Source organism: Protomyctophum parallelum (genome assembly GCF_964188405.1).
Source record: "Protomyctophum parallelum genome assembly, chromosome: 22".
Taxonomy (NCBI): domain Eukaryota; kingdom Metazoa; phylum Chordata; class Actinopteri; order Myctophiformes; family Myctophidae; genus Protomyctophum; species Protomyctophum parallelum.
In genome coordinates, this window is record NC_139714.1 from 34,992,267 (window position 1) to 35,015,479 (window position 23,213).

General features: G+C 42.6%; 1 protein-coding gene across 1 annotated transcript in view; it reads left to right on the top strand.

Moving 5' to 3' along the window:
- LOC310853612 (neuronal cell adhesion molecule-like) overlaps positions 1 to 23,213 on the top strand; it is a 44,289-nt gene that overhangs the window by 6,543 nt on the left and 14,533 nt on the right. The window contains exons 6-23 of the mRNA XM_083758004.1: positions 871 to 921; positions 2,397 to 2,508; positions 4,529 to 4,713; positions 5,143 to 5,274; positions 5,814 to 5,957; positions 6,257 to 6,368; positions 8,069 to 8,235; positions 8,711 to 8,858; positions 10,365 to 10,489; positions 11,480 to 11,581; positions 12,437 to 12,634; positions 14,465 to 14,535; positions 16,178 to 16,403; positions 17,167 to 17,282; positions 17,767 to 17,977; positions 18,277 to 18,399; positions 19,083 to 19,259; positions 20,736 to 20,771. Of these exons, the coding sequence (XP_083614130.1) occupies positions 871 to 921; positions 2,397 to 2,508; positions 4,529 to 4,713; positions 5,143 to 5,274; positions 5,814 to 5,957; positions 6,257 to 6,368; positions 8,069 to 8,235; positions 8,711 to 8,858; positions 10,365 to 10,489; positions 11,480 to 11,581; positions 12,437 to 12,634; positions 14,465 to 14,535; positions 16,178 to 16,403; positions 17,167 to 17,282; positions 17,767 to 17,977; positions 18,277 to 18,399; positions 19,083 to 19,259; positions 20,736 to 20,771 (2,436 nt within the window). The remainder of the gene's footprint in view (positions 1 to 870; positions 922 to 2,396; positions 2,509 to 4,528; positions 4,714 to 5,142; positions 5,275 to 5,813; positions 5,958 to 6,256; positions 6,369 to 8,068; positions 8,236 to 8,710; positions 8,859 to 10,364; positions 10,490 to 11,479; positions 11,582 to 12,436; positions 12,635 to 14,464; positions 14,536 to 16,177; positions 16,404 to 17,166; positions 17,283 to 17,766; positions 17,978 to 18,276; positions 18,400 to 19,082; positions 19,260 to 20,735; positions 20,772 to 23,213) is intronic.

Genomic DNA, 23,213 nt, shown 5'->3' on the forward strand with positions numbered 1-23,213 from the left:
GAGCCAGTGTGTTATTTATCAGAAGATTCAAGTAACCTATCACATTTTAAACGTACTGTTTAGTTGACTGTCCACATTTCCATTCCATTCCACATTTTGCTTTTAAATGTGTTGTGACGTTTTTCATATTGCTCTTTTCATGAGAAATGTAAACTTTCTCATTGGCGAGCTGCTGCACTGACATGTCATTAGATTAGACTGGCCCATGTCAGAGATATAACGCTGTCATTGTTTTTCTCCTTGTCTGCATTTCCTGAGCTCGCTTTGGAAATTCAGACAATTCTATCTTTGTTACTGTCACACTTTACTCAACAATGGCTTTAATCAGCTACCTTCATCATTATCTGCATAGTGTGCTCACTTATGACAAAGAAATGTGAGCGCATAATGACACAGAAGTTGTGTTGTTATTGTTGAATTGTTGTAACTAATGGCACACCATCAACACGTAATTAGCATAGTAAAGCTTGTGCTTGTGCTTAAGTCAATTTAGACATGAATCAGACTTATAGTCGAGTTTTTATTAAGAAATTGCAAGGTGTTATATATATTACAGTACATATTCCGTCGTTTAACACAGTGACAAGAAGTTATTGTACTGTACACAGTAAAACCTCAGTGTTCATGTATCCAGTCGTACCAATGTACTCTTGTTTGGTTACTGTTACTATACATGTAAAATGTCTTGGCTCAATGGTCAGGGTGAGCCATTGGTCGAACTGGCAACCTTCAGCTTGCCTCTCCTCACACTCAGCCACCTGTATGACCGATCTAAATTTGCACTGAGCATTTTATTGTGTACACAAAGTACTACCCATCCCAGCATTCCTACATAGTATTGCATGCTTATGATTTTCTGTTGAATTTCAGTGAGGAATGAGACTGTGGCTGCTTTGTACAATAAGACTGATTTCTATAGTGGTGAGTTCTGCTGGTTTATTCCATCCCAACACCCCCCCCCCCCCCCCCCTCTCCCTTCAGTGTGAACCCAGCCCTGTGACTGCACTTCTATTCTGACCTGAGATCAGATTAAAAAAATGTCTTCTACATCCTGACAGTTTTCTGAAAAAGCTGTTTCTATGCTGGTCTTCTTCGATTTTTCAAAAATAGCAGACCTACAAGCTCGTAGCGTGCGCGCCTTATGAGCTTGTAGATCTGCTATTTTTCAATAGCTAAAGCATAACATAATGCTAAAGGGGTTCCCGCCCAAAATGGGTCAAGGCTGATGCATACGTCATTGCAAGACGGTGTTGTGCGTGTTAAAAATAGCCGACTGGCGAGCTCACAGCTTGTAGTTAGGCTATTTTCAGCGCACGACACTGTGTGACAGAGCATAAATCAGGCTTAAACCTGCAATACCAACCTTGAACTACACGCTCCTAACTCACTCCCAACCCCATCCCATGTCACTAAATTAACACTAATAAATATATATATATATATTTGCTTATAACTTACTTCTCACACCACTCACGCCTTGCACAGCATTATTATTGCAACTTGAAATAATCAACCAATGCATGAATGAAGTCCGTAGTGTTAATTTCACTGTGAAAATGTGCCAGGAAGGGCCCATTTGTACACTCTGAGTCAAATTGACACTACGGATTTTGCTGAGCATAATTATATGAGATAAGAAATATGTGGGAACAAAAAAACTGATCTGAGTTCACTCTAGCAGCACATCAGCCTATTGCCCCTAGATGGCAGTGCCTACAGTAAGCATACCAACACAATGGCGTCACAACCATATCTACATTTGTAGATCCTTCCATGGTCTTTATCTCCATTCCTCCATTCCCCTCCAACCCCGGAAAAATGCACATTGAAGGATCTTTATGGTCTAATCTGTGTTAATCTGACCTTCCATTCTTCAAACTGGAGATACGACCCACACCACAGGATGTGTGCATCCATAGTGACTTCTTCTTAACCCACAATTCCATTTAGTTCCCATGTGTCATGGCCTTTTCGTTGAAAGGCAGCATAGAGCCCCTCTGGGACTGTGTGTGTGTGTGTGTGTGTGTGTGTGTGTGTGTGTGTGTGTGTGTGTGTGTGTGTGTGTGAGCAGAATTGGATGAGCTCTCTACTCAGTCTCACATCCCTCAGTATGTCAGTCAGTATGAACGGTAGACTGTACTTCTCCCAGACTTCAGTGTGGTGCTGTAGGTTCCAACTGAAGCCGAAGCTTCAACTGGTGACCCAGTTGTTTTGTGCTGCTAATGTCAATGATCCCAATCCTAGTGATTTAATACTTAACTTTTAATACGCTAAGGGAATAAGGGAGAATACCGACGGATGCTTGTGCTCAATGCAGTTTTACGCCATTATTATTTTTAAATGTATTTTCTCATTGGGCGTGGTTCTGACATGGTTCTTGTGTTCTGTGTGTTCAGACAGCCCGATGGGAGAGCGCCAGCCTACGTTCATGGTACCTCAGGGCTCCGGCAGCACCAAGATGGTTCTGAGAGGAGGAGTTCTGGAGCTGGAATGTATCGCAGAGGGATTGTAAGTTGTTATCAAACCTGAAGCCTTTAGTGCTGTATATTTAAAAAAAACGTGTTGTACGTTGAATTCAGCCACTAGATGTTCCACTACACCGCCCCAATAGCTCTATAGAGCGTCGCAGTCCCTCCCCCTTTCAGAACAACGAGTGGCCCAGGAAATGGTTCTCCATTCATTTTCACCATAGGCGATTCCTAAATTATTTATTTAACCCATTCTGACCTGAGATCAGATTCATACGAGGTTTCCACTGGACACACGCTGGTCTGACGAACCCATTCTGACCTGAGATCAGATTCTAAAAATGTCAGTCGTTCTTCGATTTTTTTCAAAAATAGCAGACCTACAAGCTCGTATCGCGCCACTCGGTGGCGCGATATGAGCTTGTAGATCTGCTATTTTTCAATAGCTAAAGCATAACATGATGCCAACACCAAAATGGGTGCCCGTTCAGAATGGGTTAAAGACAGTTTCGCCGCGGACAAAGCCAACTCTGATCGTGACAAATCATGACAATGATCACAATGTTTTGGGCCAAACAAATAATTAGAAAGTAGAAAAAAACGGCAGGTTACAACACTTTTTTTTGTTTGTTTTTCTTCTTATAAATTATTTGATCGGCCCAAAACATTGTGTTCATTGTCATGATTTGTCACGATCCGAGTTGGCTTTGTCCGCGGCGTAACCGTCTTTAAATAAATACTTTAGGAATCGCCTATGGTGAAAATGAATGGAGAACCATTTCCTGGGCCACTCGTTGTTCTGAAAGGGGGAGGGACTGCGACGCTCTATTGCAGGGATGCCCAAAAGGTAGATTGCGATCTACCAGTAGATCACAGAGGCTGTGCAGGTAGATCACATGACATGCCCCTAAAGAATATTTTATTTAAATATAAAAAACAAGTGGCATCTGCCACTGGAATTAAGGTGACTTGATTGATTGATTGACATAAAGTGCCTGTCAAATCCACAATGCAATATTTAATTTAATTTAAATATTAAATTAAACCATTCCATTTCTCCCGCTCTATTTCCCATTCCAATAATGAATTGCATTTTCATAGCGCTTTTCCAAGTGCTCAAAGCGCTTTACAATGGTGCATTCATTCATTCATACATTGGGAGGTTGCTCAAAGCGCTTTACAATGGTGCATTCATTCATTCATACAATGGGAGGTTCCAAGTGCATTTGTCTTATATAATGTCAGCGCCGCTATTCCAAAGCCCCCTCAGGCACTATTTTCAGCAATGGTATAATATATATTTTTCAGTGGGTAGATCTAGTTAAGCTGGTCATTTTGAAAGTAAAAAAAGTGTGGGCACCCCTGCTCTATTGCATAATATTTCTTATTTTCATCTATAAGGCAGCAATCATGCAGAGACAATGTTGCTACCTATAAAACAAGGCTTTTGTTTTATAGTGTATTCCACATATAGTCAGTTATGGATCAGACTACAATATCCAGGTGGTCAGAGCATCAGCTGTTGTAACTGAGGTACACACAGAAACTGATGTGTCCAATTTGATCACAGGCTAATTTCGGTGCCGTGTCATGATTAGTCCAACGGTAGCCTCGGTACCAGGCTTTCATTTTTGTTGGTGCAATGTAAAGCCTGGAGGAACGCATTGGCCGCTCTGGTCTAAAAGTGGGAGTCAACCCTTCCGGGTGGGCGTCGCTCCAAATGATGTGACGTAGCGCTGCACTAGGGGGGAGAGGAGGGGCCGGGGGTGACGGACAGATCGATGAGATCCAATCAGGGCAAATCTCAGCCGTGACCCGCCCCTCTAGACCAGAAACCTAACACGTTAGCTCAGGCTAGTCCAACGGTACATTATTGCGACTGCACGTTGCGTCCAACTCGCCCCATTACTAACTCTGTCTCTAACCCTACACCTTACAACCCGCAAAGCCATGTAGTCGGAGTAATTGGTTGTTGGAATTATGGGCAGCCCCCCCCTAATTTCAACTACAGTAAACCACTCCTGTTCTCATTAATGCTACCGTGTTGATTTCCCTGGCAGGCCTACTCCAGAGGTCACCTGGCTCAAGGAGAATGCTGAGCTTCCCAGCAACCGGATGTCCCTCCATGACTTCCAGAAGACACTGAAGATCGTGGACGTGACGGAGGCGGATGCCGGGGACTACCGCTGCACAGCTAAGAACAGCCTCGGCAGCGTGCATCACATCATCAAGGTCAATGTTAAAGGTCTGTGGAGGGCGCGTCAGCCGACAGATCCGTTTGGGGGTTTCTTATTTTTCCCCAAAACTTGGTTGAGAGACCATTGCTCTAGTGGTGCACTGTAGCACCTGTGAGTCTGGCTGTCCGATCACCAGGGAGTTGGATTTTTGCTATTCGTAGCTTTCGTACAAATAGTGGAAATAGCTGATCTTCATGTTTGTAAGCTAGTACATCTGCTATTAATACAAATTGTGAAAGCTACAAAGCTGTGAAAAGTTTTAGACAATCCTTGTGAAGATTTCCTTTTCGGAAATATTATGTGAAGTTTCACCTATGATGGCATGCCACACGGTTGCACGTGGTTTCTCCCTGTTGTTTTTCCTATCAGCCATGCAGTTTTATGTAGGTATGTATTTATTTCCTCTTTAACTTTTTCTCTCTGTCGTCCATATCTAGCTGCTCCGTTCTGGATCAGCTCCCCCGGGAACCTGATCCTGGCCCCGAAGGAGACGGGCAGCCTTACCTGTCGGGTAACCGGTGACCCCAAGCCTAAGATCAGCTGGTTCGTCAACGGAGTCCCCATCGACAGTGAGTAAAATGCAGTTCTGATTCCCACATCACATACCGGATACTAGCGGAGGTTTCTGCCTCGATTCGACCACAGATACAGTACCCCACCCGTGGTACCGTTTCAAAATGAGAAAAGTATGCTCAGTAAACTGCTACTCAACTAAACCTTCTCTACCTTCTTTATCAGCCCGTCCGTCACTGAACAACTTCATTTATTTTAATACAATCTGTATTTATGACAATTAGACTTGACGCGGGAAGGTGCATAGCATACTTCCATGCATACTGCATGCTGTTAATGTTTGTGTTGCCATTTGTGACTTGTGATGATTTGTGTGGTTTGTTGGGCCTGGGAGAGACTTTTTGTTTTGTTTTTAGCTAAAGGCAATGGTTACAGTATGTCCTTAGTTTTAAGAATATTAAGCTGCAAGAAGGCAGCATAACACAGTCATCGACAGGGCCATTTAGCCATTGTGGTTGTAGTTGCGGAATAAGAGCTGCATACTGTGTACATACTGTACTGACAATATACTGTACATTTTGTGATCTTTTTTCAGATGCACCCAAAGACCCCAGCCGCACAGTTGAGGACGATACGGTGATCCTCAGTGGCGTGCAGACAGGCTCCAGTGCGGTGTACCAGTGCAATGCATCCAATGAGTTTGGTTACTTGCTGGCTAACGCCTTTGTCAATGTGCTTGGTGAGTTCAAGTTGAAGATTCCTTGTTAAAAATCGTAACTATTCAACTGTGAAATTGTAAACCATCGGTAAACAAAAACGGAACGTTTCAAATCTTGTTTGAAATGACCATTATATTATTATATATTATTGGAGGAAGGCTCTGAACAGTCAGTCCACTGCCCACCTCTCAAACAGAGGAAGTAGACGGATAAGTGAGGGCCAATTATATGAAGATGAGAATGAAAATGGCTCAAGTGCTCCCTCACAGGGAACCATTAACTTTGATTACAGTAACATGTAATATTCTTCTTTCTACAGCTGAGCCTCCAAGAGTCCTGACTCAATCCAACAAAGTGTACCAGGTCATCACCAACAGCCCTGCTGTACTGGACTGTGCATCGTTTGGCTCTCCAATACCAAACATCACATGGTGAGACCAGAAGAGAACATTATACACAGTATACAATCCTCTCTGTGTTCATTAACCCATTCTGACCTGAGATCAGATTTCCAAAAATGTCTTCTACATCCTGACAGTTTTCTGGAAAAGCTATGTTTCTATGTCAGTCGTTCTTTGATTTTTCAAAAATAGCAGACCTAGTAGATCTGCTATTTTTCAATAGCTAAAGCATAACATAATGCTAACACCAAAAGGGGTTCCCGCCCCAAATTGGATTAAAACCTGTATGGGTCCTTGTGGATGCAATCGGTAACTTTTGGGTCCCACCCAAGATTCGAACCCCGTCTCTCTCCTTTACAAAACCTAACAAAGAATAGGATCATTTCATATGAATAATAAACGTATATATATATATCAAAAGTTCGTAAATTCTGACTATATGCAGAGAAACGTTGTATGCAGATCAAACAATAAGGGTTGTTGATCAACTCAATTGATCACTTCAATAACCCAATCTGAACACGTTTCAAATTGTTGATTTGTCGTACACTTTACACTACAGTCATCTAACACAGTGGTTCTCAAAGTAGGCTCCGGAGACCCCCAGGGGTCCCCAACAAAATTACTTGATGTAGCATCAAAATCAACCTATTACTGTATATGCTCAGAACATGAACATTGTACATTATACATTGTACACAATCCTCTCTTAACCCATTCTGACCTGAGATCAGATTCATACGAGTTTTCCACTGGACACACACTGGTCTGATTAACCCATTCTGACCTGAGATCAGATTCTAAAAATGTCAGTCGTTCTTCGATAAAAAAAAAAATAGCAGACCTACAAGCTCGTATCGCGCTATTTATTTTTCAATAGCTAAAGCATAACATGATGCCAACACCAAAATGGGTGCCCGGTCAGAATGGGTTAAAACCAATAACATCAATATACAAAAAATAATAATCATGGGTCAAAAACCGTTGAGATGGCACCTTTGTGGTATTAAAATAAACACAAGCTTTTTATGTTTGAAAATGTTTTTTCTTTTTTTTTTTTTTTTTTTTTACATGGTCTTGTTTCACCTTTGTTCTCTGAACTGGTTGTTAGACTTCCGAGCTCTGGTAGAGCAACTACACAAGCAGTATTGTTCCCAGGTGTAATAACTCACTCGGACAGCCTTCTCAGTAAAGGGGGCAAACCTTTTGCCCACGGTTCTAAAACTAGAGACAGATGGTGTTCTACTCAAACTATGGTTGAAATCAAACCAACTGTGCTCACATGAATAGTGTCTGACTGGTTACCTGAGAGTGATTATGTTTACTTTTGTTTTGTAGGTCAATGTAATGGGTATTGTAATTTTGTTATATATATTTTTTTTTAAGATATTTTTTTTGCGGCTTACGCCTTTTATTGATTTTTGAAGGGACAGACAGTAGGCTGACAGGAAACGGGAGAGAGATGGGGGATGACATGCAGTAAAGGCCGTGTCGGGTCCGGGAGTCGAACCCGCGGCACACTGCGACTGGATTACCAGTCCGGTGCCCAGACCGTTACGCTACGGCCTGGGCCATGTTTGTTCTTTTTGTCTTGAAAAATTGTGGAATATTTTCAAAACAATTTATAACAAACCTTGTATGGAGGTCCATTGGACAACATATTTTCATATAGGGGGCCGTGGCCAAATGGGTATTAGAACCACTGATCTAACCACTGATTACCTGTGCAGGTTCAAAGACAGCCAGATCAGCATTCTCAGTCGAGACCCCTATGAGATCCACAAGAATGGTACGCTGGAGATCCACGTGGCCCAGACACAGAACAGCGGCAAGTACACCTGCATCGCCTCCAACAACCTGGGTACCAAGGAGAACCACGTCTACCTGGAGGTCAAAGGTCAGAACTTAGAAACAAGGGAGCAGGGGACCCCCAGGGACCCTTGAGGGGGTTCCATGGTGTCCCCATTAAAGCGAGGAACAGTTTAAATACTTACTGAATACTGAATCTAAATAATTTAAATAGACAAATACTAGACAAATCTTCTCTTTTGGGGGTCCCTGAAACAACACATTTTCAAATCATACACATTTGGGAGTTCTTGACATGAAAATGTTTGAGAACCATGCAAGGTTAAAGTTATGCCACTTTATTCTATACATCTGATGTAATCTTTTTTTATTGATTGTTTGATACCTTTGCGTGATAATATCATAATTTGACATTTTAATAAAAAATGTTTGTTAATCACATTAACCCTGGCATCCACAGGCTCACAATGTGCCCACCCCCCCCCACCCCAAATATATCCCCCAAATGTATCCAAATCAAGCCCTGATCCTTTGGCTGTGTTCCTCCGCTCTCTACGTTCCAGAGCCCACTCGGATCCTGAAGCAGCCGGAGTACAAGGAGGTGCAGAGGAACAGGAACGCCATGTTTGAGTGCAAAGTCAAACACGACCCGTCACTCGTCCCCACCATGACCTGGCTCAAAAACAACGGAGAACTGCCCGACGACGAGAGGTAAAGACGCTACGTAGCCTACAAGAAAGACTACATGAAAGGGGTGCCACAGTTAATGGAACTAATCGATTAGGGGGAAAAAGTATTGGTAATTTAATGCAAAGAATCGATTAATAATTGATTGCTATTTTGGGCATGGGATTAAGTCTGCTGGAAAAAGTTCACATAAACGTTTCCAAATCCAAACATTAAAGCTGCAATTTGAAGCCATTCAGGACGGGACGTCGGGAACCCCTTTTGGTGTTTTACCCCTTCTGGACGGGAACCACTTTTGGGGTTCTTGTTGCTATGTATAGTACTGTATATTAGCAGCATAATATTGCTGTAAATTGTTGAATTAATATTTGACCTTTTTCAGAAAACTTTGGCCTCAGTCCTAAATGAGGTAATACAATATTAAAACACATTTAGTGCCGGAAGTGCATCAAAATAGAAGCTCCGGGGTGCCAGAGTTGTCTGATCGCTTTTACTCTGAAAGCCATGAACCGGAAACACTTTCCTAAAAAAGTTGACTTTACTAAGTGACCTCACATCCCCGATCATCTTAATTATTTTTTTTACGCTCCAAAAAGCGTTCATATTTTGCGGGAGAGACGGATGAGGAGCAGAAATGAAGCGCCAGCATATCGATCCATTCATCACCACGGAGAGCGCCTTGGATTAGGAGATACGAGTCATTCTTTCCGCCGCGCTAACATGGGAGTCAATGACAAGCTAATAATTGCACTGAGCGTTAGCATACGGAAAGCGAAAAGCGCCCCGCGTCTCTAGGACGTCGCTAGGACGTCCACAGACGTCGTAGGCACTAATATTTCGGGATCCTTATGACGGCCTCACACGTCGTACGAACTGAAACGGTTAAAGTAGGCCTACTGTAGTACATCTACAGTGGGGAGGTCTCCCCTCCCTACTCTTCCATTGAGACATTTAGGCCCTGGCGTTAGGTATAGGCTGAAGCTCATAACACACAATAGATTACCTATATATTTATATATTGGATTATTGGTTTGAATCCCGGGTACGATATGAAAATTCCACTTGCAGCTTTAATTACAATTTAGGTATTTAGCAGACACTCTTAATCCAGAGCGATTTACATTAAGCAAGAACAAAAAACCATGGCAATACATCATATACTGTACTGTACATACAAAGTAAACTGTTACATAAACTAAGAATGTAACAGTGGAATATCTATATAATGAAACTATGCATATATACTATATAGTGCTATGTTTACATAAAATGCTATAAGTCTACATAAACTGCTATGTAAGTCTACAAAAAATGCTATCTAAGTTGCATAAGTTGAGCGTTTGCATACGCCTGTAGGAGTTTGTGGCAAGGGCAAGTACTATGGCAAGTGCTATGGCCGGGCTAAGATAAGAGTCTGGAGAGGTGTGTTTTCACTTTTCAGACTGCGGTGGAAGATTGGGAGTGAATCTGTAGTTCTGACTGCAATGGCAAGTTAATAGGCGCACAATTGGTTGTTGTGTCTCTATTCAGGTTTGTGGTGGACACTGACAGTCTGACCATCAAAGACGTGACAGTCGAGGACGAAGGCACCTACACCTGTGTCATGAACACCACTCTGGATCAAGACTCGGCCAGTGCCATGCTCACTGTTGTGGGTACGTTAAAATCTTCAGTCCGCCTTTAACAGCAAATGAATAGTTCATTGCATGCAACTTTTGACCTAACAAAAGAAAAGGTCAATGTATAAAGTGAAGAACGTGCCAAATGACACCTTTCAGTTGAAATGATATCACAAATGTCACTTTGTTGAGTTGAAAATACAATATTCGAGACAAACCTTCTTCAAGACTTTCCCGTGCTCAGAAGTTCATGTTCTGTGCCTCTGTGTTTTGAACTTCTTGTAATGCCTGTAAACTTGTTCCACTAAAACGGTTACGTTTAGAGCCTGCCTTACCACCTTTCTACTTTCTCTTTGCTCTAAAATGTCACTAATGTTTAACTGCTACATGTACTTTACTCTTTCTTTTTGCTGTCTCAGAGGCCACTCCGCTTGTCTACGGTAAACAAACATTAGCACTGCTTCCCCTCCAAGCTCCTCACTTTCATTTCGTTCATTTACTTATTTATTTATTATATTTTTACATATATCTAACATGGTGATAATTATGGTCGCAGGTATATGGTTATGTCCATTTATCCTGATGCTTTTATGCACTTATTTTCGTTCCTTTTGGGTTGTTTTCGTTACTTTCTCATTAGTTTTATTTAGTATTTCTGTTAAATATCATTGTCTGTCAATCCAAACTGTATGTCTCTCACACTGTGTCTGGGAAGGGATTGTGAATTGTGGGTTGAAAAAAAAAGTATTGAAAATCACAGAAATTTATATTTTGAAGAAGTTGGATTCATACTGTACAGAATGAGTGATGTATTATGGTCTGATTCTGATTAGCAAATAACAGGCATAAATACCACACAGAACAATAAATAACGCCTAGTGACACCTAGTAACACCAAATCCTCATTCCTCATACATTTTATAGACTGGAGATCACCGATTCCCATCAGTGTTTGGAAAATTGCCAACAGTGGAGAAGAGGGTTTTCCAAATTGTGCATCACTGACTCTTTCACTGTACTTTCCAGAGCAACCGGACCCTCCCACAGATCTGGAGTTGACGGACCAGCGAGACAGGAACGTCCAGCTTTCCTGGATCCCAGGAGATGAACATAACAGCCCCATACAGAGTGAGTACTGTACAGTACATAACGGCCCCATACAGAGTAAGTATTGGACTGTACTGTAAGCCAGCGATAACCAACCAGTGACCCCGGGTCCACTCGTGGGTTGTGAAAATAGTGTGCCCCCAAATAATTGGCCAAAACACTAAGATTTTAATGATTGATAATGTAACAATAATCTAAGAGGAAAACAAGTTGGGAAAAAAAATCTAATCATTGTGTTTTTCTTTTCTTTAAAAGCATGAAATAGATACAGACTTGAAAGACACTATGTTAGTTCTGTTGTATCCAGGCATCATTAAAATAAAGACGCTCTGAAAATGCACACGGCCCACCCATCAGTCCACTTAACACGGCAGCCATCATGGTCAGATGGGTGGGCTGCGGACACTTTAGAGATTTCCAAGTGGTCCCTGATCCAGAAATGGGTGGGAACCACTGCTGTAGCATACTGTACTACACGGTCGTGACAATCATCTTGTAACGAGCAGCGGTGGAAAAAGTACTCAATTGTTTTACTTAAGTAAAAGTATCAATACTGCAATATAGAAATACTCTACGAGTAAAAGTGAGGAATTCAAAACTTACTTTGAGTAAAAGTACAAAAAGTATTGGTTATCAAAATGTAATTCAAGTACCAAAAGTACAAAGTACTCAATATGCAGAATGCCCCATGTCATCGCGACGCATTGTGAGCTTGTAGATCGGCTATTTTCAAATGGCCGCCCGAAATGTATGTATATAGTGCTTAATGAATAATAAACATAGTTTGCCTCCGAGACGTAGTGGAATACTCAAGTAAAGTACAAATACCACCACTTCTGGTAACGACGAGTCTTTCACCTCGCCGCCCCGCCACAGAGTTCCTGATCCAGTACGAGGACCTGCTCCACCAGCCGGGCGTTTGGGTCAACCTGACGGAGGCGTCCGGTAGCAGCGCCACGGCCCAGCTGGAGCTGTCTCCCTACGTCTACTACTCCTTCAGGGTGCTGGCCGTCAACGACGTGGGCCTCAGCCACCCCAGTCAGTCCTCCCAGCAGTACCGGACCAACCCTGCACGTAAGGCTCCAAAACTGTGGAATGCACTTCCCATTGCAGTCAGAACTGCAGCATCACTCCCAATCTTCCACCGTAGTCTGAAAACCCACCTTTTCAGACTCCATCATGGCCCATAGCACTTACCCTACCCCCTTAGATAGCATTTCTGTAGACTTAGATAGCATCTGATACAGACTTATAGCATGTTATGTAGACAGCACTATAATTGCATTGTATATAGTCATAGCACGCCATAGTACATATGTATAGCATAGTAGTATATATATATAGTTTATATGTATAGTCTCATAATATAGATATTCCACTGTTACTTTCTTAGCTTACGCATGTTTTATGATAAATGCTTTTGTGATGTATTCCCATGCTTTTGTTCTTGATTATTGTAAGTCGCTCTGGATTAAGAGCGTCTGCTAAATGCCTAAATTGGAAATTGTAAGGGCCATGCTGTTATCCATATGGAATATGTACAGTTCAGAACAGTGTATTCGCCTCTACAACGGTGGTTCCCAAACCTTTTTCATGTCAAGGACCTCCAAGTTGACACTCATTAGCCCCGCGGACCCCCATTAACCCATTCTGACCGGGCACCCATTTTGGTGTCAGCATCATGTTATGCTTTAGCTATTTAAAAATAGCAGATCTACAAGCTCATATCGCGCCACCGAGTGGCGCGATATGAGCTTGTAGGTCTGCTTTTTTTTGAAAAATTGAAGAACGACTGACATTTTTAGAATCTGATCTCAGGTCAGAATGGGTTCATCAGACCAGTGTGTGTCCGGCGGAAACCTCGTATGAATCTGATCTCAGGTCAGAATGGGTTAGAAAATGTATGTCAAGGAAGCCCCATAAGAGAAGATCTTTACGGCTCTGGCAGTGATTTTCACTGATTTTCATTTCAAGGACCCCCAGGTTTGACCTGAATTAGGCTATGGACTCCCCATTTAATGTCATTTCTATATCTGGGACTCCAATGTATATTGTAAAATCAAAGTTAATTTAACTCTGAACCCTAACGGGTTCATTTGGTTCCATCTGTACACTCTCTGAGTTACAGACCCATAAGGGCCCATTTGGTTCCAAACTATCATTTAGCTGGGGACCCCCTGGACCTCTCCCAAGGACCCCTGGGGGTCCCCGGACCCCACTTTGGGAACCACTGCTCTATAAGAAGAAAGAAATAGTGTATCGGGTGCACAGTTCTGGAAGATACAGGGCTCCATTTTACGTCACCGCTAAACCCCTTATCCCTAAACTTCTCTGCCTTTCTTTTCTATTTTGCAAAACATTTTTAACAGTTAAAATGACCAGTATACAAGTTCACAACGTGTCAATGTAGATTGGCTAGTTGAACTATTCAAAAATGTTTTTTTCAAAATAGTAAAATTAGGCTAAGAAGTTAAGGGATAAGAAAATGGAGCCCACAGTCTATAGAAAAGAATACCAGCACTCACGTTGTATCCAATAGGATTCTGGTCGCTATTCAGTTTCCCCCAGACGGACGTTTGGGCCCAGAGGACTTCCTCAGCGTAAACCACGCAAGGTTTATACTGAGGAAGGCCTCTGGGCCCAAACGTCCATGTTGTTCTGTGCTGCTGGGGGGAAACTGAATAAAAATAAACAAGAATCCTATTGGATACAGTGCTAGTATTCTTATCCTCTATAAGAGCATAATGAAGTCCGCTGCAGTGCATCATGCAATAGGATTCTATTCATATAACTAAATATACAATAGAATTATATTGGGTATTATATATATTGTAAGTGTGACATGATGATGTGATGGTAAAAACTAAAACTAAAAACATAATTGTTTCACTCTGCATTGTTCAGCTCCGGATGAGAACCCTTCAGATGTCCAGGGAATGGGAACAGAGAAAGACAACCTGATCATCTCCTGGATGGTAAGCTATCCTAGACAATGACCTATAAGAAAAGACAACCTGATCATCTCCTGGATGGTAAGCTATCCTAGACAATGACCTATAAGAAAAGACAACCTGATCATCTCCTGGATGGTAAGCTATCCTAGACAATGACCTAAGAACAGAACATACGACAGATAACATGATAGGTCTAATTCAATCCAACGTGGCGATGGGAAGGTATATTCTAACCAAGTGCAGCAGTACAGCGGAAAGTTGTACTGGATGAAGTTCAGCAAATTATAATTTTGGTATATGACATGGTTTTCCTGGCAGATAGGCACCATTAATGCAGATACTTTCCCCATAAAAATAGGGTGCGTGGTCCAAGCGCGTGCAACCGGCTGGTTGCCTTAAAGGACCACTTCACCACTTTTCAACCTATCTTCATATAATAGGTCCTCACTAATAATCATGATAAAATGGCACGATTTCTTTCTACTCAGTCTGTGTCTCATAGGAGGGCTGTGGGCAGTTTAGAAACAGTCTTCCAGTGACATCATCATTAGGCAGATTATTTTTTAAACAATATTTTTTTTACAAAAATGTTTAGATTTTCATTATCGTGAGAACGATGGCTTCCATTTTCGCATTGCAACTTTTCAGGACTAGAAAGCCTGCCGTTTCTATTAGCTTGTCTTCCCTATCGATGATGTCACTGGAAGACGGTTTCTGAATTGCCCACAGCCCTCCTATGAGACACAGACAGAGTAGAAAAAAATTGCGCCATAATAGGTCCGCCATTAGTGAGGACCTATTATATGAAGATAGGTTGAAAAGTGGTGAAGTGGTCCTTTAATAGTGTGAGATTGTAGATTTGGGGGCATAAATAATATATTAGAAGCTTTTTTTTATCAATAATTGATCAATGTCACCATGGTTCACATACTGTACAGTGTACACTGTACAAAAATAAAAATATATTTATTTATTTATTTATTTCGAAAGGGCACATTGCTGTCCTGAGGGCAAAGGGCAGGTGCTCTAGCACCACCTAGTGTCTAGTCTCTGTAAAATAGGAGTTGACGCATCTTCTCAGCTCAACAGTCATTATTATCAGTTGAAGTCACGGAATGGCCCTCATTCTGGCCATGATCCTCTACATAGCAGAACCGGGGCCATGATCCTCTACATAGCAGAACCGGGTCTGGAAAGAACCGGCAGCTTTCCAGTCCAGTGGACTCGATTCAACACTGCCAACACATCCACTCAAACCAAACTATGCAGCTTAATTACGTCATCGTTAATTAGATCTAATCTGTATTTGTTCATCTGTTTTTGTATTTATCTATATACAACATTGAAAGGGAAAACCAATCTGTGTGACCAATCTGTGTTCCCAACGTCATGTATCAATCTGATTCGAGAATTAATCCAATCATCCAATGGCATAACCTTCATGGCATAACCTAAATTTGTAGTGTCATGTCAAAGTGCCGTAACACATCGCATCGCAAGGTGTTGTGAGCTTGTAGATTGCCTATTCTTGTATACAAAATACTGTATAGTGTATACTATATTATGGCTTAGATGGTTAATATCTATCAGTCCAAGTTGCCTGTGTTTTCATCAATGGCTGACTCAAGTATAAAAACAAAAATGTAACTCTCGTTTCTTACAGCCATTGACGGGTCTGCAGTCCAACGGGCCAGGCCTTCAATACCGGGTCCAGTGGAGACAGAAGGATGTGGACCAGGACTGGTCCTCCATAACTGTGACCAACACCTCCAAGTTTCTGGTGTCCGGAACGGCCACCTATGTACCTTACGAGGTCAAAGTTCAAGCGCTGAATGACTACGGCAGCGCCCCTGAGCCTGAGGTGGTGCTGGGACATTCTGGAGAGGACTGTGAGTTCTGAGAAACTAGCGGGGAAAGTTTAAATGTGTAGTTTAGTAATAGTTTAACAAAACATGTTAAAGCTGCAATGTGGGACTTAGGTTAATGAATAAAATGAACCAATCTGTATGGCGACCGCCATCTAGTGGACCCACACATTATAACTCAATGGTCGAGGTTCTCAGATTGAAAGCCGTTTTGGCCGGAAACTCCCAAGTCAGGAAGTAAAAATCCGATATGCAACGGCTGCAGAAATTGTCATTTAATCCACCCAAAACGTGTTTTTTGTAAGCTAGGATCATATCGTTTTGGGACACAAATGATCACTGTAATCAATTGATATTAAAAAAGGCGTCAAAAGGTGATCTCGGCGCAGAGTGCATTAGAAAACAGGCGCCGAAAGGCGATGTCGGCGATAAATGAGTTAATACAATAACTAGCATCTGCAGTGGTTGGAGGTGGTCTCCCGTCTCTTCCTTTGAGAAAGTTAGCCCCTGGTTTCTGGTAGGACCTCTACTGGTTGACAAGTAGCCCTGCCCGAAGCTTACAAACACTATATATCTCCTCTGTACCTTGATTGAGCGATAGATCACAGGAGATCCAGGTTAAAACCCTGGGTATTACAATCACCCCTCGCCTCCAGGAGAGGACACAACTTAATTTAACTTGAAAAAAGCATTGATGCTCATCTCTCTCTCTCTCTCTCTCTCTCTCTCTCTCTCTCTCTTTCTCACACACACACACACACACACACACACACACTTTCTCCCACAGTACCTTCATTGGCTCCAGAGAGTGTAGAGGTCATGGTTCATAACAGCACTGTGGCAGAGGTGACCTGGAATCCTGTCCCTTCCTCCACGGTCAGGGGGAAACTCCAGGGATATAAGGTAGTGAGTGAGTGAGTGAGTGAGTGAGTGAGTGAGTGAGTGAGTGAGTGAGTGAGTGAGTGAGTGAGTGAGTGAGGGGAGTGAGGGGAGTGAGTGGAGTGAGGGAGTGAGGGGAGTGAGGGGAGTGAGGGGAGTGAGTGGAGTGAGGGAGTGAACACTGCATACGGCAGGAGGTGTATGCATTGGAATTTGTTCATTTTTGTTTAACCATAGCTATAAAAACAAATAGATGCCTCATTGGCTACAGTCATGCGGAAGGCATGCTGCGTCGCTGTCACTTGAGTAAGTGACTACTGGCCAATCACAGCGCGTCTTTTCCGGGACGTATCAATTCAATCCAAGGGAGCTTTATTTGCATGAGAAAACAAATGTCTGATTGGCCTACCGAACGCCCCCCTTCCACAAAGAATATGGGGAAAGCTTGCCTCCATGTTGCCTCTGCAAGAGAGACGTGTAGTAACTCCTGCACGTCTGTCTCACCAAGGTGTACTACTGGCGCGAACGCGGCCTAGAGGAAACGGAGTCCCCAACGGAGGCCAGGACGAAACAGTTCCTGACGTTCAGCGGAAACCGGAGCGAGGGCCGCCTGCCCGACCTGCACCCGTACAGTGTCTACAGCCTCTCCATCACGGTCCTCAACGGCAAGGGAGAGGGACCCTCCACCTCGGCCCATAACTTTCACACGCCTGAGGGAGGTGTGTACTGCAGAGTTACCGCAGGACAGAATAATGTGATAGGAGTGTACAATTATTAGGTGATTTTACAATGTACAGTAGTAGCTGATGCTGTTTAAATGTTATGCTACAGGTACACATTTAAATCTGATATTGATACGATCTGTATTATGCTGAATAAAAGTATACTTTACATGTTTTAATGTTGACGTACAGTATTCTCTGTAGCTCTGATGGCAGCCATTGTCCATGCTGCTTCTGTTATTATCGGAGAAAGTGCTTTTTCCCGTAAATAAACGGTTTGTTTCTTGTATTTACAGTTCCGGGGCCACCGTCCTTCTTCAAGGTCAGCAACCCCAACGTCGACTCTCTGACGTTGGAATGGGGTCCACCAATCAACAACACGGGACGCCTTACTGGCTACACACTCAAATATCAACCAGGTAATAAAAGCAATATCGACAGTGCTGCTCAATTGAAAAAGTCCTGTAATGCCATGTGTTGTGTTTGTGTTGTGTTTGTGTTGTGTTGTGTTGTGTTGTGTATGTGTTGTGTATGTGTTGTGTTGTGTTGTGTTGTGTATGTGTTGTGTATGTGTTGTGTTGTGTTGGGTAGGCCTATGTCTGTGTTGTGTATGTGTATGTGTTGTGTATGTGTTGTGTTGTGTTGGGTAGGCCTATGTCTGTGTTGTGTATGTGTATGTGTTGTGTATGTGTTGTGTTGTGTTGGGTAGGCCTATGTCTTGTGTTTCTGTGTTGACTTGTAAGTTGTTACGTGGCCACATACATGTGAGGAATAGTCTCATCTGTAAAAAAGGAATCGACACATCTTAAGACATAATCTAGTACTGAGCTAAACCATTTTTTTTTGCTTACAAGGAACAGTGGTTGTGTACTATTTAGTATTTATTGATTAGCCACCAACGCGGAGCAGATGTGCCATAATCACCCTGAAGTGATTTATTCATTCTCTTCTCTTTCTCTCCTCTCCTCTCCTCTCCTCTCCTCTCCTCTCCTCTCCTCTCCTCTCCTCTCCTCTCCTCTCCTCTCCTCTCCTCTCCTCTCCTCTCCTCTCCTCTCCTCTCCTCTCCTCTCCTCTCCTCTCCTCTCCTCTCCTCTCCCTCTAGTCAACAGCACCAATGAGTTGGGACCTGTTGAGATGATGAGCTTCACATCCAACACGACCTCCATCACCCTGCTGAACCTCAGGAACAGTACTCGCTACAAGTTCTACTTCACCGCAAAGACAATCAAGGGCCCTGGCCCTGCCATCACAGAAGAGGCAGTCACAATCATGGACACAAGTAAGCTCATTATTATTTACAGTCAACCACCTTTCTGTATCTTTCTGTATCTTTCTGTATCTGTATCTTCTTAATCTGTAAAACCCTTATTATATTTAGTTTATTTGGTTATTATGTAGGGAAGTAAAACTCCAGTTTTTTAGTTTCCCCCCCAGAATTCAAGAAAAGTGTGAATATTTCAAAAGATTTGTTTATTACCGGAGGTCGCAGATAACGACATGAAACCTTATATGAAAGCGTTTTGTCACCTCACTCACAATCCCAGTCGCTCACCCCAGGCAAGCCCCCAGGTCATCGTGACATCAGTCCCCTGGTCTCCCCAGGCAAGCCCCCAGGTGCCCAGGTCATCGTGACATCATCGTGACATGTGAAAAAATGCTACCCGCTGTCACAATTAAGCCCATATATGGAGATCCCTGATGTCATCAATATTAGTATATGAACCTGTTCTGACATCCATATGTTGATCGTTCCCCATCCATCCTTCCTTTTCGATGTCTCCCTTTTGACTGATACCTGTGCATTTAAACTCTAGACGGGCCTGTTGACTGATACCTGTCCATTCAAACTCTAGACGGGCCTGTTGACTGATACCTGTCCATTTAAACTCTAGACGGGCCTGTTGACTGATACCTGTCCATTTAAACTCTAGACGGGCCTGTTGACTGATACCTGTCCATTTAAACTCTAGACGGGCCTGTTGACTGATACCTGTCCATTTAAACTCTAGACGGGCCTGTTGACTGATACCTGTCCATTTAAACTCTAGACGGGCCTGTTGACTGATACCTGTCCATTTAAACTCTAGACGGGCCTGTTGACTGATACCTGTCCATTTAAACTCTAGACGGGCCTGCTCCAAGTTATTAGTGCAGCCGCACCCGGCAGCCGGCGAAAACTAGTTCTCAATTTAGGCCCGAACATTTTGGCCTGGCCCTACCCCTGCCTGGGCCCTCATCAAACCCTGTATATTCAATACACTGCCACCACTGCCACCCTTAGATCTCCATATATGGAGCTGACCTGTTCTGACATTCTATATCTTGATCTAACCTCATCACACCCTGTACACTCAAGAGATGGTCAGTGCACGCGCGCGAGGTCGCTTCTCGCCCCCAGGCGTCTTACTGGTTATATACAGTATTTTCTTTTAAATATACAATGGACGTTTGCATCTTTTTCAATTGTTTAAGGTTTGTGAAACTTACTGTAGCTAAACCTGCATCCGTTTTTATAATTGAAATATGAAAACACTGCATGTGCTTATGGGGTCTTTCGTACCCAATGACTGTAATACACACTGTTGTCTGTTCGTCTGTCACGTGTCTGTCTGAGTTGACTCACTCTCCTCTTGGTTTGTGGTGGTGCAAACTTAGCTTCCCCAAAAGCTAAACGCGTCAGATCCCTGATGTCTCTACTCAACCTCTTACGCTGTCTTGTCTCTCCCTTGTTTTTTTCCTTGCCTCCTTCCTGAAGCTCTTATTCAACAACCCCCTCTAGAGACGGGCAAAGGTAAAGGTAGCCCCTGGAGGAAACCGCATGTTCCAAATCTCCCATCTCTCCCAGCTTAGCTAGCATTGCTGACAGTTGATAAAACCTTAAAAAAGGGGATGTGACATTCTCAACACCAGTGTCTCGCTTGGGAAAAGTGCATTTTGAGTTACCGGTACCTTTCAATTCAACACCATTATAATTAACAACCTACATTTTAATGTTGTGAAAACGACATGGAACACAGAATGAATTACCGGCATAATGCATGGAAAGGATATTGTGTAGTACAATACTGTGTTATTTTGGAAACTGGAAAATGTATTGTCCCAAACAAGACACAGCTTTCCTTTTTTAAGTATAATGTGAGTACTTCGACCTGTATAGCTACAATATGCTTCCATATGGCATCTGCAAGAACCATTGCTTGTATCCTATTGTAATAGGACGCTCCCCCAATATAGTGGCTTAACACTGGAATTTAGCCTTCAACGTAGGACTCTACTGTAGCTCTACTGTACTGTAGTGTACATGCCATGCTTTCAGTCTTTACCACTTCAAACAACTGAGAATCTCCCCAGGTTTGGTTGTCTGCAAGCTTTGGTTCCAGTCCCTTACAGAGGCAGTCCAACAGTTCGGAATACAATACAATAGAATATAGAACATACTAAAATATAATTTAATTTAATTTAACCCATTCTGACCTGAGATCAGATTCATACCAGGTTTTCCACTGGACACACACTGGTCTGATGAACCCATTCTGACCTGAGATCAGATTCTAGAAATGTCAGTCGCTCTTCGATTTTTCAAAAATAGCAGACCTACAAGCTCGTATCGCGCCACTCGGTGGCGCGATATGAGCTTGTAGATCTGCTATTTTTCAATAGCTAAAGCATAACATGATGCCGACACCAAAATGGGTGCCCGGTCAGAATGGGTTAATTGGAACCATATGGAAATATGTAGACGATAGTTTCGCATGGACCATTAGGGGTACATTTTTACATTGTCAAGAGTTAAATGAATATGGGTACAAGAAGTACACATTCCATCACCAGGACACATTAGCATCTTAATTACTCTTACTTATTACTCTTCGTATTTACAGTACAATAAAGTAGAACTTCTGATATTTACTGTAGGTTGTAGCCTGGAGGTAGCTAGGATTTGACTGGAACCAAATGATGCAAACATTGCTTCAGAGTTGACTGTCATTAGTTTGGGTTCCTATGCAGTTGTGGAAGGAAAAGATTTGGTTCATTGTTGTGTTTTTGTTTTGTTTTTCTGATTACATATAAAGTTAAACATCGTATGGCTGTTAGAGCCAATGCACACACATGGCCCTGCCATATCATCGTGCCATTATAAGCATACCTGATATTTTACACTGGCCAAAATTGTCAACTCAAACTTTTCCTCATTTAATGAAGTCACTCAGCTTGTCAACAGCTGAGCGAGAACAGCAAGGAAGGATGAGGAATGATGCAGGCTAAATGCTTCCACTGTGTTTAGATCACATAAGGAATGCAAGACGCAACTGCATAGGTGTTCCGCTCAACTCTGAATCACAGCAGTAATACTATAGCAACTTATTAACACAGCATGCAATAAAATATTATCAAAATGGCAGCTTTATATACTACATAACTACATTATGTAACTTACTCTCCCTGTTGTTGTACTCTGCACGCGTGCGTGTGTGTGTGTGAGGGTGTGTGTGTGTGTGTGTGTGTGTGTGTGCGTGCGCACACATTACTTGTATTACAATGTCTGCACAAGTACAGTAGAATTTGAGAATTTGACATTGTGAGGACAATTTTCCAGCTCCAAACAAGATAAATGGTTGTTGTTATGCTTATTAAAGACTTTTAGAGTTATGTTTACTATAATGAAAAGTTTCAGGTTGGGGTTTGGTTTAGGAGAAGACATTTAGAGGTCAGATCTGGGGTTTGGGGGTTAGAGGTACGTCTCCGGTGTGATGGCCGCTATGTGGCCCATTATGTCTGAGTGTCAGAGCCCCCGTTGTACCCGTCTGACTGTGTCCCTTGTGTGCCCATAAGGAGAATCCTGTCATTAGTACATGCCTGTGTATTGGACTGCCTATATTATATTATAGGCTTATTGGTTGGATTGGTTCTAGACAACCGCATATCTGAACTCGGTGGTAGGCACCGCACTCCAGCCGCATCTCCATACTGTATATGCCTATGTATGGGCATATGTGGTTTGTTTATGGTTATGTCTGAGGTGCTATTTACACGAGGATGGTGTTCATAAAAAACGGCAAAATAAAGTATCGTTTGCTGCTGTCATTTAGACGAGAACCGTGTTCACAGGAGGTGAAAACGCAACGAAGTGAAACCACCTCCCAGAGTGGAAATCTTTTAGAACGCCGTTTCCTATGGTCTCCATATAAACAGGCAAAACGGTGGATCCGCAAAACTTGTGACATCATGGCTT